The sequence below is a fragment of the Bos taurus genome, chromosome 5 (assembly GCF_002263795.3).
Source record: "Bos taurus isolate L1 Dominette 01449 registration number 42190680 breed Hereford chromosome 5, ARS-UCD2.0, whole genome shotgun sequence".
In the NCBI taxonomy this organism is placed as follows: Eukaryota; Metazoa; Chordata; class Mammalia; order Artiodactyla; family Bovidae; genus Bos; species Bos taurus.
Window position 1 is genome coordinate 65,870,147 of NC_037332.1, and position 20,005 is coordinate 65,890,151.

The window sequence follows — 20,005 nt, forward strand, 5'->3', positions numbered from 1 at the left end:
ACTCTTGGAAAAGTGTTAAATAATTTAGAAGAACCAAAATTATGCTTAGCAAGACCCACAGGTATGATCAAGGGGCTTTAAACTGAAATAAAAGGATAAGAAAATTCCTCAACTACAACTCTGAGACTACGAACAATAACAACATCATAGGAGAGAAAAATAAAGTAGAAGAACTATGAAGTTAAGAGATATAAACAAATAGAAAACAAATCCAACCACCTAAAAAGAAGTGTGTGTGTGTATTCGTACATAACAAACTTGAAATTTCAAATAAGTGAATTTTAGGGACTAACATTAGTGGGAAGGAATTCATGAGTGGCAACTGACATTTGAAAGGAGTATGTTACAATGTTATATAATGGAAGGCAGAAGATACCTTTAAACCAATTCATATGAACTACTTGGAGATTCTTGAACATGGGATAAAGGAATCATCAAGCTAAGTTAAAAAAAGGTAAAGGCTGCATTACCAGAGGGGACGTACTTTTTGGTCACCTGATCAGATGGAGGATTTAGGTCAAGTTTTCCTGAAACAGGTTGCAAACAAACACAAGGATGAGATACAACCATGATGGGCAGGTGACATTAGCTCTTTATATGTACTGGCAGCTTTAATTTCATTCAAATCAGAGCATCTGACAGACTCCTAAGTTACCCTGTTGAAAACTGCATCCTTCAACAAAGGAAGCAATGAGGGGAACTGATTTAATGATTTCATACTTAAGTTTAAACAAAAAGCCAGAACTAAATGATGATGCAGAAGTGACAAGAAATCTAGAGTGACCATGCCAATGAAAGACAATTCTGGGCTCTGTCAAACAAGTTGCTACATCTGCAATTGGATATTTTGAAGGTCACTCATGATATTCTTAGGAGACAGGAAAAATAGTGGATTTATAGATAGCTTAGTAACTGTCATCTGAAGAGTAATGATAGGCAGGTTCACATCAACCTTGAGGGTCTATTTTTGGTTTGGGTCTATAAAATATTTTAAATCAATAACTTGAAAAAATAGGACATTTATACACTTCCAGGGGATACAAATTGGGAAAGAGTTAATATGCAGGATAAAATAGTACATTCAACAAATACTGGGACTTCCCTGGTGGTCCAGTGGTTAAGACTCCACACTTTCACTTCAGGAGGTGGTGGCTTGATCCCTGACTAGGGTAGTATGATTCCACATGCCACTCAGTGTGGTCAAACAAAAACAAAAAAGAACAACAACAAAAAAACAGATGTTGATTGAGCAACCTTATAGGCAAGGTGTTAAAGTGAATATAAAGATTGGTCAAGGCATAGGTCTTTTGCTCATGATTTTCTTTTAAACACAGTAGATAAAAATATTTTTAAATTATCAAGAAACAAGATATGAAGTAATAAAAAAAAATACAGATAAAGCGGTTGAACAGATAAATGAAGGGAGACATCACCTCTGGCTTTGTATGTCAGTGGGTTCAGGATCCAAGGTAATGTAGTTAAAGTGTTCATAGGAACGTGTCAGATGAGTAGAATCCGGACAGGTAGTGATCAAGAGGAGGATCGAGATTCAGAGGTGGAAAAGCATGGAGCTTATATTGAGAAAGTTTTGTGGTTTTGTCTGAAGAATGAAATGTAGGACAGGGAGCAATAGGATACAAAAGTTGGGTAATAAGGTTCTGGGATACAGGTTGGCACAATGAACTAAAAACAATAAAATTAAATTTAACTTGGATGAACTTATAATTTCAAAGCAAAGATGTTGGTCCCTGCTTTCTTCTTGAAAATTATTACCCCCAAATACTAAGGCAAAAAAGAAATAACATGAACTCCAATTTTAATGACTAAGAGGCATCCATGAACCACAATAAATGGAAATTAAAAGCAGATAAAAGAATGATGACTTAGCAGAGCAAAGGAAGGCCAAGTCCATGTGCCTGAAGAGGAGGATACCACAAAGAAGCAGCACTTCCAGAACCCTGGAAATGTTTAGGAATTAGAAACACCCGTACCAAAGGCAGAAGGGGGCAGAGGACCAAAATCAAGAATGTTGGGTTAAAAACAGCAAAAACACTGAGGCAGAAGAAATTAAACTCCTGCTCATGGCCACACCAAACAAAAAGGATGGGCTTGAGCTAAGAGCCAGGTACCACTATAGAATAAAATAGTTTAAAAAACTAATTTTAAAAAATAGTTTAAGAAATAAGGAAATAGTTTTAAAAATAAGAAAAACAACAATTTATTGCTTCTTAAATGTTTTTAGATAAAAATTACTTGAATGATGTTATAAAACAGTGTAAAATATTTGTAAACAGTTCTTAATCAGAAGAGCATTTTCCAAAACACATATGCTCTGGCTCCAAGTCTCAACTACAGAGATTCTCGTTTAATGGGTGGGAACTAGCAACCTGTATCCAGAAAGTTTCTTACTCTGAAGACCACTGAGCTAGTGTAAAAAAAGTAATCTATCACCAAAACCTATCAAAGGTTAAAGTGGCATTTCATTTTCATTCATAGGTATATCCTATGTGTCTGGTATGGTTCTAGGCTCTGGGAATACCAAAGTAAATGAAAAATCCCCCACCCTTGTGGAGTTTATATTCTAGAAGCAGGAGAGACACCAATAATGTATGTAAAATATGTAGTATTTTGCACATAACTGAATGGTCATATGAAGAAAAATACAGTTGGGAAGGAGTCAAGGGAGTGGGACCAGAAAGAAGGTAGTATTTCTGCAAATATTTGAAGTAAGAAAAGGAAAAAATGATAAAGATATTCGCGAAAAGTGTTTCAGGGAGAGAGAACAGATGCAAAGGCCCTGAGTTAGGCCACTGTCCATTGATTTATTTAAGATACACCAAGGAGGCCCATAGAGCTGGAGCACAGTGAGTGAAGGTAAGAGATTAAAAAGGTAATAAGGGAGCTGAGTTGTACAGGATCTCACAGGCCTGTGAAGGACTTTGGCTGTTATTCCTAGTGAGATGGTAAGCTATATGATTAGAAGAATGAATATGTAAAGAATCCATTTACAGATATACATACAAACATATGATATATGAGCTTCTGAAAAACAATGAAACTTGTCTAAGTAATTAATAACAAAAATAAAAATGTTAAGTGGTGTCTGGAAACCTTAGCTGGCCAAATAAATCTAGACAATACTTAATATGGTACTTTAGAACAAGTGTTTAATAAATATTTGTGGAATAAATGGAAATGAATTTACACTGAAAAAGGAGATTGAAAGTTTTTCAAATTCTTGTAAAATTTGAGGCAATGTATTAAGAATATAACAGTTACCCTAAAATGGGGTCTTTTATTAAATATTTCATGGTAGTCTTACAGATACAAAGTAGATTTTACTATTTCCTAATTATATCAGTTAGGCAAGAAGAGACTAAATAAAAAGCCTTTCACAGTTACTCTAAAACTTTTGAGTTTTCTTTTGTTTGAAAGAGTCAAAGACATAGTTTTTAACAGTTCATATTTTAAGCTTAGCTTAAGCTTTCATCGGTTCTAGTTTTAAAAATTCATTCATCATGATTCACACTCAAACTAGTGCCATTTTATCTTTATTAGTTTAAAAAATTTATACATTTTTACTCCAAAGTCTGTTTTTTTCTCCCCAAAGCCTAAAACACAGAGTTGTGGCTGCCAGTGAAGAATTTTGAAAGTGACAAAGCCATTTCTTCTGACAGTTAGAAAAAGTGAATGCACTTTCTTCTCTCCATTGTCACCACTGTAGCTTCTAAATAAGCCAATCTACTCTTTTTGGTTGTCAGATAGTCTTTGTTTTTAAATTATTTTGGTGATAATGCCAAGGTCAGCAAAACTGTTCTTATTTAATGTTAGTATACTTCTTGTGCCTGATAACAAAAATTTTACAAAAGCATTAAATTTTTTGATCAACTGAAAAAGGACAGTTAGCTCCTTCCACTACTGTAATAGGACTTTCTACAGGAATGAAAAGAAACTAACTTCTGCAGTTACAAAACAGCAAATATTGTGTTATATTTTTTTGCATCATACCATGTAATGATGATTTCTTAGAAAAATTACCCATTCTCAAGTCATAATATTAAAAGCATTACTTTATATGGCCAAGTAACTTATGCTCTTTTCTGTGAACCAAACTATTGATAGGTGAAATTCAGAATAAAAATACACAAAAAACCCATGTGTTAGAATACAGGAAATTAAGCTAAAGTCATATGATGTACTAAGTGAATAATGCACTTTCATTCTTCTATCTGATACATCCAAGATTTGCAAAGATTATGAAAGGCAAAAAGTTTATATAAATCTATATCAAACTATACTAATTTTGAAGTGTGAGATCAGTTTTCATTAGAAAGATTTGACTTTTGCTTACTCTTTATCAGGGCATTCATTAAACATAGGAAAGAAGTAAGAGGACAGAAAACTTGGTCACTTGGTTTAGCAGTTTTCTCAGACTGAAAAAATAACAATGAAACCTCCAGGGTTAAGAATTTCAAAGGAGGCTGCAAGACAGAGAAGATAGACCAAATCAGCTTACCACTTGAACCATTTTGAGATATCTGGCATATCTTGGATCCTTGGCTACAGTTAAGATATTTTCTGGTGTTACTTCACTTTCCTGTGGTCCAGAGTCTTGTAAACTGTTCTGCTGTAGAGAGCATGGTGTATAAATCTTTAGACAATTCACAAAAGGGGTCCATCATGTTACTTAAAAGGGATGTTTCTTTTTATTATTCTAAAGCAAACAATATCAGAAAAAATCATATTTCTAAATTTAAATACCAATAATGTAATTATAGGATATATGTTTCCAAATATTTACAAATACTTAAATATGATTGCAGAGGAAGTTACATGTAATGTCAACACTATATTGTTCCCATAAAAGTGCAAACATATTCAAGGCATTAAAAATTAAAATTCTGCTTTATTTGTCCCTTGAGTATGGATACAAAACATGAATTATTTATGGACCTATTATTTTAATAAAACTTTTAATAAAGCTAGTAAAGCTATTTGATTTGTCAATTGTTCAACTCCAGTGGACAGAAAATCGGTTTTCTAGGTATCTATACCATCTACACAATTATACTTCTCATTCATTGAATATCTTGTTCTAAGTGGATATGGCTATTCTAACATCTCTAAAGGCAAGGCCTGGAGAATTTGTGGAAGAGAAGCTCATTTCTCAAACAAAATTATGTTTATATATATTTCAGCTACTGATGGAATTATTAATATTCTCCAAAGAGTGGTTAAGATTATAAATACTACTTATAATGAAGAATAATGGGGAATGGTCTTTTTGGATCAAAATGGTTTCATCATATAGACAGTTCTCAACTTTGCATGGTACCGTGTAAACGGTAACTCGTCCAAACTGGAATCCTATCTTCATTTAAGTACAAAGCCAAGACTGTATATAATTCTTGATTTTTCTATTAACCTAAACATTTATAGTAAGTCTACTTAGTGACTTACTGTATGTTAGCATTAACATTCCTTAACTGAATGATATCAATTTTATGTCTGTTGAAGCATATCTCTGTTGAAGTGTAAATAAATAAATAAAAAAAATCTTTCGGTATTCCTAGTTATTAGAATATAAATTATATGTTAAGGTTTTTCGCCAGATAATTCAAATATAAATTAAATCTCTTTTAAATGCTGAAGCAAGTAAAATATCCCCAAATTCTTTAGGTTACTCCAGTTATACGACAGTGTCAAGTGTACAAAAGTGCATATGTGTGTGTGTGTGTGTGTGTGTGTAAATATGTATATACATATACACATCCATCTGCAAAATACATTAATTACAAAACGTCCAAAACATTTAATTAAACAAAAAATTTCAACAAGACCCATGTATGCTTTTAAAAAAATAAGGACAATAAACTCATACAATAGTACAATGGAGCAAATGGTAATTACATATAAGACCACTGGATTTTAAAACTCAGCCTTTAACTTTAGCCTAATAACCAAGAGCTCAACAAGGTTTAATTATATCAGGTCTTACACCTTTGCTATTTGTATGACCCATTAAATCTTCTATCATATCTCTCAACTGTCCTTCATTTTATTCTCAAATTAATCTCAATCTGTACAATTAGATGTTCTCCTGTGAGTAATGATAAGATCTGAACCATGAAATTAAAGGTGCAGAAAAATCAGTATGCAAACCTTGGGTCTTTGACTCATATACAGACTGGAGATTGCAATGAATGGATGATTTAAAAAAAAGTTCATGATTATCTTTTAATTGATAAGCAAGTTGACTGTAATGTCAATGGAAATTCTGTGTTAAGCAATATTTCAGTCCATTTCAAAATATTTTACATAAAATATACCAATTAGAAACAATGAAGAGAAATAAAAAGTTGATTTCAATATTAAGAACATGCTGAACAATTATATTAAGCCAATCAATACACAACTTTACCACATTTTTTAAATTCAGGAAGCCAACAGCACTTCATATATCCTCCAAATGAATTAATAACTATTTTTCAATAAAATTGCTAGAATATTAAGTAATTCTGAATTTTAGATAATTCAGTTGTGATTACTCATAATCAATTTTTTGAGACTTTAAACAGGCAAGACCAACACAACTGCACAAGTTTTAAATACATATTATATATAGGCGTGCACAGTAACACCTGGAAAAGTTAATACTGAAAGTCAGATACCATTTTATAAATTTACAGAAATATAATAATGGTTAGTATCCACCAAAGAATAACTACTAGGTAGAATGGAAACATGTAATAGTTTTTACATATGCCTTGTTTTAGAAAAAGGATGGTTCATCTTTAATTGATAAAACCTTGTAAAGTTAAATTCCTCTAAACATTTGAATTTATTTTTGTATATTATATATATTCCAGTGATCATCACAATGGAATTTGTTATATTAATTAAATGGATGTTAAATTTTCTAATACCTAATTGTTAAGTAAAATGAAGTGAAGTGAAAGTCACTCAGTTGTGTCCAACTCTTTGCGGCCCCATGGACCTCTCTAGGCCAGAATACTGGAGTGGGTAGCCTTTCCTGTCACCAGGAGATCCTCCCAACCCAGGAATCAAACCGGGGTATCCTGCATTGCAGGTGGATTCTTTACAACCGAGCTATCAGGGAAGCCCTAACTGTTAAGTAAATGGTCATCTAATTCATCTGCCAAATATACAATATTTCTAAATATATGGCTCCTCCCACACAGAGCCTTAGACCACATGTGCTCAGTTGCTCAGTTGTGGCTGACTCTGTGATCCCATGGACTGTAGCCCGTCAGACTCCTCTGCCCATGAAATTTTCCATGCAAGAACTCTGAAGTGGGTTATGTTTTCTGAGTTCAACACAGGTGCTAGAGACAGTGCAGTGTAGCAGATAAGAGATAGGATTCTTGACACCAGATTGTTTGGGTAAAAATTCTAGCTCTTACATTTATTGTCTGACCTTCAACAAGTTAACCTCTGTGCACCTCATTTGACATATCTGTAAAGTATTAACAGAACTGATAAAAGTATTTACTTCATAGGGCTGTTGTGAGAATTAAATGAGTTAATTTATAAAAAGCACTTAACACACCACACATACAGTCAGAAACCTTTATATGGGAGGTATTATAATCACGGTCAACGTTATTATGATCTAAAAGATAACCCATAAAAAGTACCTCCAGGTACAAATGCAAAATTCCATATACATAGGAAGTCTGTTTATTTGGTATTACTTGTTAGGCCACCATTTTAGTGATTATTTTATTTTGGATTTTAATACCTCACTGAGATACACTAGTGATTATTCTTAAACAATGAAGAATTTTTATTTCTTGAAATAAAAAGTAATACACAATTTAAATTTATACAGAGCATAAATGAACATTAAAACATAAGAGCCAAACAGAGTGTGGGCCTTACAAGGATGTTGATTTGAACAAATCAACTCCCCAAACACACTTTTTTAGACAAGTGGTGTTTCTTAGATTAGGACCTCTCAAATTTCAAGAGCCTTCAAATCACATACGGATCTTGTTAAAATGAAAATTCTGACTCAGTGGGTCTGGGGTAGAACCTGAGATTCTGTATTTCTAACAAGTTCTCAGGTAGGTTGCTGGCCCATGGAGCAGAGTTTTGGTAACAAAGAGTTAGATATTATCAGGGAATTACTGCTCATTATACTGTATATGATAAAGGCACTGTGGTTATACAAGAAAATGTCAGAACTTTTCACAGATGCTCAGGGAATTATACATGGGTGAAAAGACATGATGCCTGGAATTCACTTCAGTGACAAAAAAAGACAGATGAAGCAATTGCAACAAAATCTTAACTGGTGAATCCAGGTAATGGGCGCTTGGTTAGTCTTTGTACTATTCTATTTTTATTCATGTGTGAAAGTGTCATACTAAAACATTTAAAAGACACATTTCTTACAAGAACTAAGAAAAAAATTTCCAGAGTGAACTTGAAGAAAGTAGTTATATTCAAGACTATTCCTAGTCCTGTATAGGTCCATTTTCTTTTTTATAGGCAAGAAAAATATTAACTTCAGGAAACTGTTCAGAATAACAAAATGAAAAGCTAGTAACTTTTTTCAAACCTTATTTTTTATCTTAAAGTTTAAAATATTACTAGTCAAGTGCTACATTTTTATTTAACTTTATTTGAACCTACAGATTTGGTCTATCTGGTTCACCCAAGAAGAGGTGCTCATGCTTCCTGGAACTTAATTACATACCTGTGATTGCTCTGAAGTGGCTTCAGAATGTGTTCCATTTGTGATCCTAGTGACATTTACAGGAGATACTTCAAATGTGACATCATCTAGGCCCGGGATAGATGATAACTGAGAGGAGAAAATTAATGTTGGTATATGAGGATAATATTAGATCTTTAAAGACTAAGTTTCTAAGTATGTGTTGTGTTTTAAATAGTTTTCTTAAGTTTTAAAGCTATAGAAGTGGTTTTATAAAATCTCATCTTTGGTTGAAATTCTCCATGCCATAAACTACTTAAAAGTGAAAGGCATTGACAAATAAAATATTTCTGAAGAATTTCTCACTAATCTAATTTAGCTTGTCACCATTCTTTCTCAGGAATTATTTTTTTTTTTTTAATAAGGAATCCTACTGTAAGGAATGAGAGCATGGGCTTTGGAGTCAGATTGCCAAGGTTTAAGTCACAACATACGTAACTCTATGCATATCTTCCTAGGCCTCAATTTTCTCACCTGTAAAGTGGGGGATGAGAAAACTTACATCCCAAACTTGTAAAAAGATTTTGATTAAATATATTTTGTTCCCCTTCAAAATGTGCTCTGCAGCACATTTTAAGTTTGAATAATCTGGGAAATGAGAAAACTCTTGCCACATGTTAACATATGATGCAGCTTATTCTTTTCTTCTTTCTTTAAGTAATATCACTGAATGTTGCTACAATGTGTTATTTTCCATACACAAACAATGAGCATGATGTCAGTGGTTAGGCATTTTAGGTCGGATTTCCAAGATCCATGCACACATTCTTTTCTGATTTCATCCTGATATCAGTGACACACATCTGTCAAATGTTTGGCTAACTTTGAGGATTAACTTATGGTCATGGAAATAATTAAGGTTAACCTGTCCACATGGCAACTTAACTTGTGACCGTGGACTCTAACTCAAGAATTCCACAAACATTAAAATAATACACATATTCATAATAAAGAATAATGAAGAAGCAATGGCAATAAGATCTAAAGCAGCAATATTCATTGAAAACTGTTGACTGATGACAGTATTTAGCACAGTGGCCATGGCCCTAATAGTTTCAAGTGGGTATGGCTGCTAAGAAACTATTTTGAACATGTTCAAGGCCAAATATCCTAAATTACAAGCTAAGGAAATGTTCTGAGGGAAATACAGTAGCTGAAGACCACAGGAAGATGTAGAAAGCCTAAACCAGACATTCTGATCCCTATGCTAGAAGATATTAGTAATTTCACTTCCTTCAGTTCAGTTCAGTCACTCAGTCGTGTCCAACTCTTGGCAATCCCGTGGATTATAAATAGTCAATACATATTTTTTCGTGTCAATTTTTTTTGATAAAAGAACAAAGTCACAAAAATATATTAGCATCTCCATTATTTATATATAAGAAAAAGCATACAAAACCTGCAAGCTTTCAAATTGAAACAAACTTCTATTTTTGCTTTTATATGACAGTTACCTTTTGTGATTTCTGACATCAGAACTGGTACTACTCACTGCTGCTGCTGCTGCTGCTAAGTCACTTCAGTCGTGTCCGACTCTGTGTGACCCCGTAGACGGCAGCCCACCAGGCTTCCCCGTCCCTGGGATTCTCCAGGCAAGAACACTGGAGTGGGCTGCCATTTCCTTCTCCAATGCATGAAAGTGAAAAGTGAGAGTGAAGTCGCTTAGTCATGTCCGACTCTTAGCGACCCCATGGACTCAGCCCACCAGGCTCCTCTGTCCATGGGATTTTTTACAAATGGAAAATAGCTGAGATTTTCTCCAAATTTTGTTCTGGAGACATGTAAAGTTTTATAGAATTTTTCCTGTGTTATCAATGACTACTATTAAGATACTTGTGAGTTTTCCATTAAATGAAGCAAACTATATAACATTCAATTTGTTAACATGTTACTCATTATGTTTTTGATTAAATAAGGAAAGAAACCTCGACCCACATATATATTTAAACAGACTCAGTTAGTGGTTCATAATGAAGATTATTTCCTTTGCAATTATAATAAATTAAACAAATGAAAGCACTGCACCACGTCATGGATGCAGGAGCTAAACTGAATTCATTCCTAAATACAATTAAAGTTAAATGTGACTGAGAAAGTTGATATATGTAGAGCAAGTTTATCCTATAAATTACTCAGAAATACAAACCTTTGCATCTAAAATATTGAGAGTTGTTTCAATCTGCTGGATACGAAGAGAAAGGTCTGCTAGTTTCTGAAAAAGAAAGATTAGAAACGAAAGGATAAAGTTAAAAACTATGGTTTAAATATTTGTGATTTTCTAATATACTACTCTCTTATTTACATGAGTAAGATTTGAAACTCAAGTATTCAATTATCTTCATTAGCATGTTTCATGGTTATTTTATAAAACTGTATTCATAGAGAAGAAGTTACATTTTCAGTCTTATGAAACTCATTATCAGAGCCATAATCAATCACTGGGACCAGAATGTAAACTCCTCTGAAGACAGAGTTTTTTATTCACTGTTATACCCCTTGTGACCAGAGCAGTACTTGACACTTAACAGGAGCCCAATAATTACTTGTTGCTGAATGAAGGAATTCTTCATAGAACACAGGATTAAAAACTAGCCCCAAACAGAAAGGAGCAGGGTCTGCCTTTGTATATCACTTAAACACAGAAATATATACAATTAGTCCCGAATTCAAACTTTCCAAGTTTGAAAAGTAAAAAAAGATGAAATTGGAAGATAAGTAGTTAATGTCGGGAATAATTAAAACAAAGAAAAAAAATAAGAATACTAAAAAAGCAAAAGGAATCAACCAACAATTAAAACCCAAGATAAACCAGAACCAAGAGCTTACCATGCTCTAGTTATTCTGTACCATTACATGAGCCAATTACATGTTGTGTGTTAGTTGCTCAGTCATGTCTGACTATTTGTGACCCCATGGACTGTAACCTGCTAGGCTCCTCTGTCCGTGGGATTCTCCAGGCAAGAATACTGGAGTGGGTTGCCATGTCCTTCTCCATTTTAAAGTATGCACTTGATATCATTTATAATCCCACACATTTTATTTTATGCATTGAAAAACATTAATTTCATTTCACTAGACTGCCAAAGGATCCATGGCAAAATTAAGAACCTCTGCTTTTCAAAGATTATTCAGCATAATAAATGTTTTTGAGTCTGTTCCTGTGTAATTACTGCTATAACACACATAAATATGTACTTTCTAAAATGTCACTGTCATTTGACAAAATACACCTGGTTTCATTCATGGGCTGCTAAAGCTCATTTCTATGATGTTTATGTCTTCTGCATTTTCCTTCTAAACTCCTAGACCACCAGAAAGCAGGTTTCTCAGTCTTGGCTCTATTGACTGAGCTCTATTGACTGGCTCCATTGTGGGTTGGATAATTCTTTGTTGTAAAGGTCTATCCTGTGTACTATAGGATAGTTAGCAGAATCTCTGACCTCTACCCACTAATTGCCACAAAAACTCCCCAACTGCAACAACGAAAAATGTCTCTAGACATTGCCAAATGTTCCTTGGTTGAGAACCACTACTCTGAAGTGTAGATGACTATGGATATAAGTAACATGATCAATAACAGTAATTGTCCCCAACCTCTGAAAGTTTCAGCAGAGAGGAAACAGAAAGGTATGTCTACTTTCCCATCCATTTAACCATCCATCCTCTTTGTAAGGATTTAAAGCAAACCTGAAATATCTTGAGTTGGGACAACAGGGGAATTTCCAAGGTTCCTAGTTTTTCAGATAAAGTTGAAGAGTTCTTGATGCACCACCCACCTATTTGCAAGGCAGTGCATTTTACTCAAGTGAAAAAAAAAAAGGAGGAAGAACTATGGAGCTAAAAGTTGAACACGGGAAAAAAAAGTACTGTGGGACTTCAGGTTTGTAAAATATCCCATTTGCAGATCCGGTTCTTTAAAAGAGAAACAGTATTTTAAGTGAATGGATCTCCTGGTACATCATTTTGGGTTGAGTATGTCCTAGAAGCCAGAGAGGGAAGAAACTGATGGTTTTACTAAGCTTCATCTGACACTTAATCCAGCAGTTGTAAAAGTTTTAAAAGCAGTTGTAAAAGTTATAGCAGTAAATAGGGTTTTCAGCAAAACCTTATTTGGTTTAAGGTGAAGTCTGATGGTGGGCCTAAAAATTGGACATAGAAGATAAGCACTAAATTTTTTTTTAGGTCATGTAAAAATTCTCAGAGCTTTTGCTTGTATTTAAAGTTTGTTTTTTTTTAAAGAAATGTTTTAGAATATTTAGAAATGACTAAAATCCCAGTATTCTAGGCATGTTACAAGTCTGAGTCAAATATACCTGATTGCCCTGTTTGCTGGTAATACCTTTAACTTTAAAATTCACAATAAGGTTAAACTTCCACTCAGTCTTATCTATGCTATGCACAGAACTTGTGCTATTCTCCACGTACTTCCTATTTAAAATTTAGGTAAAAAAGTTAAAACAAAAAAACCCCAACAGCTCCCCCGCTCACAAAAAAACCCAAACAAACCAAAACCCACCAGGTTTTCTTTTCCCTCCAGTTCACTTTAAGTTCAAAAAGTAACAGCTGAAGTTCAAATTTTTTTTTTTTGGAGGGAAACAGAGTGGTTTTGGTCCTTGTTTAAGGCTTTAACTAAACAAAGACCACAGGTTTAATAGCTGCTATAAACAAATAACAACCCAGTTTGGAAATTGATCTTAACTTGGGAGAAAATGGCCCTTCATGTATGAATATGTATATTATATCCCTGGAGTTTATCATATATAAGACATTATATTAAATAGAAATGGCATGGTAAAGAAGAGAACACAAATCTAAAAACTAAATTTTGAAATAACTATAAAGAAGACAGTGTAATCTCTCACTCGAAAATGATATAAACACGCCTCTTATTCAGATCAGATGGTGCAACAGAACAGAAGATTGCAATCAGTTAACATTTCAGAATTGGAATCCCAGCTCTTACTTTCTAGCTATTTGAATGTAGGCAAATAGCTACTGCAGCTATAAATACTATGCCCTCAAGTATACGATGAGTGCATGAATAAGTAAATGATTTAAGCCTTTCTACATCTCAGTTTCTGTATTTCTAAAAAAGAGATAATTGGACCTTTCTTAAAGGTCTGGGCTGTGATAATTAAGTACATGTAAAGCACTTAGCACAATGCCTAGCACAGAATAAATATTACTGTCATCACACCAAGTAAAAAGTCTACAATTGACATAAATATCCAAGATGAATGCTACAAGCTGAATTCTAAATAATGAGTGACAGTCAATCTTAAATTACCATCCATTAAGGAGAAAAAGGCAATTAGCTACTTTTAAATTTCATCAATTTTTGTCAACAAAGTTTTTTCTGGGGTTCAAGGAAGTAGGAAATAGTGATATAGTCAAAACAGTTAGAGGAGGGTAGTTGAGAGGAACAGAAGGGAGGAAAGAATGAATCATGCGGCTTTGATAATGGATAAGCAATCAACAAGACATTTATTGTTATACTTTATCTGTATGTGTGCTCAGTTGTGTCCAATTCTTTGAGGCCCAACTCTCAGAGACCTGACTCTTTGAGACCCTGTGGACTGCAGCCCACCACGCTCCTCTGTCCGTGAGATATTTTGGGCAAGAATACTGGGGTGGGTTGCTATTTTCCTCCTCCAGGGGATCTTCCTCACCTAGGGATCAAACCTGCATCTCCTGTCTCCTGCACTGCTGGCAGATTCAGCTGAGCCATCAGGGATTCCCCACTGAAAGGGTATTTAATTTTAAGTGGTCACTGAACTTTTGTAAAGTAGAATTTGCAAGCTTATGGAGAAATACTGTTGTATCTGTGTGGGAATTTTCTCTAGCCTCTGAACTGAGCACAATGATTTTAATATATTAAAGTGTATATAAGTGTATCCTGTTCTTAACACAGAATAATGGCCCCAAGGACATCTATATTCCCATACTTTTTAGGCAGGAACCACCCCTCTATGAAAAGTCTCATTCAAGGACTGGATTGTGTAAGTAAGTGTTAGTCACTCAGTCGTGCCCGACTCTTTGCGACCCCATGGACTGCCGCCCACCAGGCTCCTGTGTCCATGAGATTTTCCAAGCAAGAATACTGGAGTGGGTTGCCATTTCCTTCTCCAGGGAATCTTCCCTGACCCAGGGATTGAACCCAGGTCTCCTGCACTGCAGGCAGATTCTTAACCAACTGAGCTACAAAAGTCTCATTCAAGGACTGGATTGTGGGGGATACTCAAATGATGAATAGTAATTTCAGCACTCAGGTAGTTCATGACCCCAAAGTGGAGCCCTAAGGTTTAACACGATCCTCAAGTAGTAAAGGAAACTGATCAAGAACCTTTTGGTTTTAGATGACTGTCCCACTTCCTTGTCCTCTTTTTCTCCTTTCTTCAAACCAATTTCAAGTCATGCTTCCCATCTTCCTTCCCACTCTCTTTTTTAGTTTTTTGTTAAGACAGGTGTCCCTGGATCTGGTGCCTAACCTGTCACTGGGTTGTGTGTGCACACTCAGTTGTTTCCAGCCCTTTGCGATCCCATGAACTGTAGCCTGCCAGGCTCCTCTATCCACGGGACTTCCCAGGCAAGAATACTGGAGTGGGTTGCCATTTCCTAATCCAGGGGATCTTCCCTACCCAGGCATCAAGCCCATGTCTCCTGCATTGGCAGACAGACTCTTTTACCACTGTGCCACCTGGGTCATTGGGTTACTTGATCCTTAATTCACAACTCATTTGCAGAAAGTATTTTTACTTCTATCATGATATTTGATGCCCAAGTTATGTTTCTAGGCTACCTCCCAAATCATCTTTTTCATCAAGCAATGTAACATAATTTTAATAGAAACTGAAACAGTATATATTTAAAATGCAATCCTTAGGGAAAACATAACCAACTTCAAAATTTAAAAAGAAAAAATGTTTTTGTGAAATCTTGGAACTGCTTTTGTTGTTTAATCACAATAAACCTTACTGAACTATTTCACAAAACCTCCAGAAAGTTCATTCAGCAGAGATGGGCTGTAAGAACTGACTGTAATAGAATCAAAGAGGATTTAAGCTATGTCAACAGAGTAACTGGGGGACAAGCGGTCATAGTACATGATTGCATACACCGTAATTCTTACTTTACTCATTTGTTACCTTCTTAAGTGCAAGGTGACACTGGGCCACTCATTAAACCAGTATCAAAGGACCTACCTCCTCACAAACTGTAGAAAATCGGTTGAGGAACTGCACAGTGTGCACTACAAACTGGTTTAGAAATGCCACCGTTCTTTTCTGTTGAATAGCTGGCACCTGTTTTACGTAAAAATAAACATGATCCGTACAGGACGAAACGTACACCACGCAATCACCTTGATATTAATAATAAGGAGGCGTTCTCCTGTGTGATACAATTACTGGAAGTACTGAGAATAGTCATTAATTTGTTTTCCTAAACTGTGGGGGTGGGGTGTCCAAAACGACAGAGGCTGCAAAGTTTGAGAACGGGTTCTGGATTCACAGATGCGAACTTTGGCAGGTAAAGGCAACCCACATAAACACACGAAAAACTGAAAGGGCCAAATATAAAAGAGGTCGGGTTAGAGGTCGGAAGGGGTAAGAGTTCTTACCCTTGAACATAAGAACTCGTGACTCGGGAAAGGAAGGAGGAGAGGCATACTACTCCCGCCCCACCTTAGAAGGCTCGGAAAGGACCCCTTTTTAAGGTGAACTGTGGAACCCTCCCTCCCAAGAGAGGGGGAAGACAAGCATAGACCAGGGCTGGGCAGAGAGGTGGGGTCTTTCTGGGAACCCAGCGTCCCTTCCCCATCCTCCTCCCAGGTTGCCGAAATCCAACTCCATCTTTACAAACCTTAGTCAGGTCTATGCCTGAGCCCATGAGAGGAAGCCCATCCTCATCCATCTCCTCAGCGGGCGGGGGACTAAGGGCTCACCCACAAACCCCTCCCAAGCCCGGCCCGCCCAACCCGGTAATAGCGTCCGAACCCCTCTCCTGGTCCACGCCTCCCGGTCCGGGGAAACGCCGGAAGGAAACGCCTCCTCCCGCCAATCACTCGGCGCCTTCCAGAGAGCCGGCCCATTCGCACAGCATTCTGGGAATGGTAGTTCCAGCTCCGGATTGTGACGTCAAACAAGGCGGGGTCGGGTGGAGAAGGCTGTAATCCAGTAGTCTTAATTACCTACCTCTAGTCTGCCCCCACTCCAAAATTAAAAAGTAAACCGTGGGGTCTGTTTGAGTTTATCTCTGCTTAGTCTGGTGTGTTATATATGCAGCTAATTTATTCGTTAATTAAAAAAAAAAAAATTAAGTGCCAGATACTCTGAGTTAGGCCTTGTGGTGAAAACAAAGATTGAATGCGGTTTAGCATATGTGTCTATATAGAGAACTATGCATTGGAGAAGGAAATGGCAACCCACTGTAGTGTTCTTGCCTGGAGAATCCCAGGGATGGGGGAGCCTGGTGGGCTGCCGTCTATGGAGTCGCACAGAGTCAGACACGACTGAAGCGAGTTAGCAGCAGCAGCAGCAGAGAACTATAGAAACGTTATCCTAAATTGGACGATTGACAAAAATGTTTTTTTCAAAGTGCTCTTTAAAAAAGAAAAGAAATATAATGCTATGAGATGTAATTTCTAGTTAACAGAAAAGTGGGAGTGTCTCTCCGTCTCCTAGGATCCTTGATCATTAGTGTTCATCAATCATCCATAGCTCCTGACAGCAGTGCCACTCACAACTTAACTGAATTTCCAGGGCTGTTAAAAACAATATCTAGAAGTTTTGGACAACTGCCAGAAATCCTCTGGAATATATAATCCTTCCTCTAGAGTTTCTCTCATTGGATTTCACTCATTGTACTAAATTCTGGAGACAAAGCAAGTAAATTGTAATGAATACTGATTTGAGGAGTCAGACATTTTAAATGCCACCTGCATATAGCCATTAAATTAAAGTATTTAAGAATCTTTTAATAGTTATCTTTGTTTCCATAGCAGATAACTAGAAAGTCATTTTTATCATGAATCAGTTCTTAGGTGGGGGAAATGAGACTGGGGTCCTATTTTTTTGTTTTTCTTTCTGCTCTGCTTCAGGATGAACAAACAATTAGAGGAGTATAGTATTGGTTCAGCATAGTGGGAAAATAAATTTAAATACCCGCTACCCTGCTCTCCCCTTCCCCCAGGAGTGATGCTGTGCATAGATCACTCAGATGTGTCTGATTTGTTGTGACCCCATAGACTGTAGCCCACCAGGCTTCTCTGTCTGTGGGGATTCTCCAGGCAAGAATACTGGAGTGGATTGCCATGCCCTCCTCCAGGGGATCTTCCCAACCCAGGGATCGAACCCAGGTCTTCTGCATTGCAGGCAGATTCTTGGGTAGCCAATGCCTTCTCCAGGGTTTCCTTCTGACCCAGGAATCGAACCAGGGTCTCCTGCATTGCAGGCGGATTCAATCATCTATTGGGACTTGGTTAAGTAAAGGAATTCTAGCCTCTTTATTCATTCTAGGCTAGATATAACCTAACCTAGTTAAGAATCCATTGTTTCAGTTTCCTTCTTAAATTGTGCCTTTTAATTGTGCCTACAAAATTGGGTTCTAGGCTTTTGTAGGCAGTAGTCCCTAAAAAGTGGATTATCTCAGGAGAAGATATCTGGATATATTTACAGTTAGGGGGGCCTAATAAAACAGCATATAGCTTAATGATTAAGAAAGCTTGCTTAGTACGGGGGAGGTCCTTTTGCTATGTTGTGCTCTGGGACTTTAACTTACGTAGTTGATGAGTGATGACTGAATGGTAATTACCATTGAAAGAAGGTTACTTATGTTTCCCAAGAGAAGGGGACCCGTGATGCCACACAGGTTGTAGGGGAAATACCAAATTTTGGTTGGGAGGCAGACAGAAGCAAAAGCCAGGGGAAAGTCTATGCCATATCCTTTATTGTGATTTCGGTTGAAAGGCAAGGCAGGACGGGAGAAACAGGTGAAGGCTGGATGGTGTGAATAATTCCAGTGGGTTTAGGGCACAGGAGTTGTCCCTTTTGTCTGTACCTTGACCTGGGTTAAATTATGGCAGGGGAAATATTGGCTTGGTGTAAAAGTTTAGATAAGGAGGTGGTTGGGGGTAATGGTCTCAGATTGGTTGGTTTGTGTATGAAAAACGTGCTTGCAAGTAAATTGTTTGATTAACTTTGGGAATTAGCTAGTCCTGGTAGATGCTTGTCTTTCCCAGGATCTTTAAGTCCACAAATGTCAGAGCTTCAGGGATACAGAAATTTATATATATATATATGTATGTATATATGTGTGTATATGTATATACATAAATGTTATATATATTAAAGTTATATATATAGTTACATATATTTATATATAATTATACATATAATTGGGGCTTCCCTGGTGGCTCAGAGTTTAAAGTGTCTGCCTCCAGTGCGGGACTCCGGGGTTCGATCCCTGGGTCAGGAAGATCCCCTGGAGAAGGAAATGGTAACCCACTCCAGTATTCTTGCCTGGAGAATCCCATGGACAGAGGAGCCTGGCAGGCTACAGTCCACAGGGTCGCAAAGAGTAGGACATGACTGAGCAACTTCACTTTCACACATTTAATTAATATAACTTTATGTGATGAATATGTGCTAAAAAGATAATTACAGAATCCAAGAAAACACAGAACACTCGCCTTTCAGGTAACAGTTTCAGAAAGGCACCTCACTTCTGGATCTAGAGCCTCATTCAGTTTCTCAAGAAGTGATCAGAGGGGAAGGAGTAGCTGCTGGCTATGGAAACTATGGGGAGACAGGGTCTAATCATCCCTTATCCAGACTCTCAATTAAACCTCCTGTTTTAACAATCCCTAAAACATTGCTTTGCCAACAAAGGTCCATCTAGTCAAGGCTATAGTTTTTCCAGTAGTCATGTATGGATGTGAGAGTTGGACTGTGAAGAAGGCTGAGTGCCGAAGAATTGATGCTTTTGAACTGTGGTGTTGGAGAAGACTCTTGAGAGGCCCTTGGACTGCAAGGAGATCCAACCAGTCCATTCTGAAGGAGATCAGCCCTGGGATTTCTTTGGAAGGAATGATGCTGAAGCTGAAACTCCAGTACTTTGGCTACCTGATGCGAAGAGTTGACTCATTGGAAAAGACTCTGATGCTGGGAGGGATTGGGGGCAGGAGGAGAAGGGGACAACAGAGGATGAGATGGCTGGATGGTATCACCGACTCGATGGATTTGAGTTTGAGTGAACTTCGGGGAGTTG

At 36.6% G+C, this 20,005-nt stretch overlaps 1 protein-coding gene across 4 annotated transcripts in view; it reads right to left on the bottom strand.

Moving 5' to 3' along the window:
* Positions 1-16,675, bottom strand: part of WASHC3 (WASH complex subunit 3) — a 58,647-nt gene extending 41,972 nt beyond the window's left edge. The window contains 5 exon segments of one of the 4 annotated variants that reach the window (NM_001080313.2): positions 4,517-4,627; positions 8,723-8,830; positions 10,887-10,952; positions 15,943-16,041; positions 16,601-16,675. In NM_001080313.2, coding sequence (NP_001073782.1) covers positions 4,517-4,627; positions 8,723-8,830; positions 10,887-10,952; positions 15,943-16,041; positions 16,601-16,651 — 435 coding nt within the window. In that variant the 5' untranslated portion in view covers positions 16,652-16,675. 4 annotated transcript variants of the gene reach the window in all.
* Between the last annotated feature and the right edge of the window lie 3,330 nt (positions 16,676-20,005).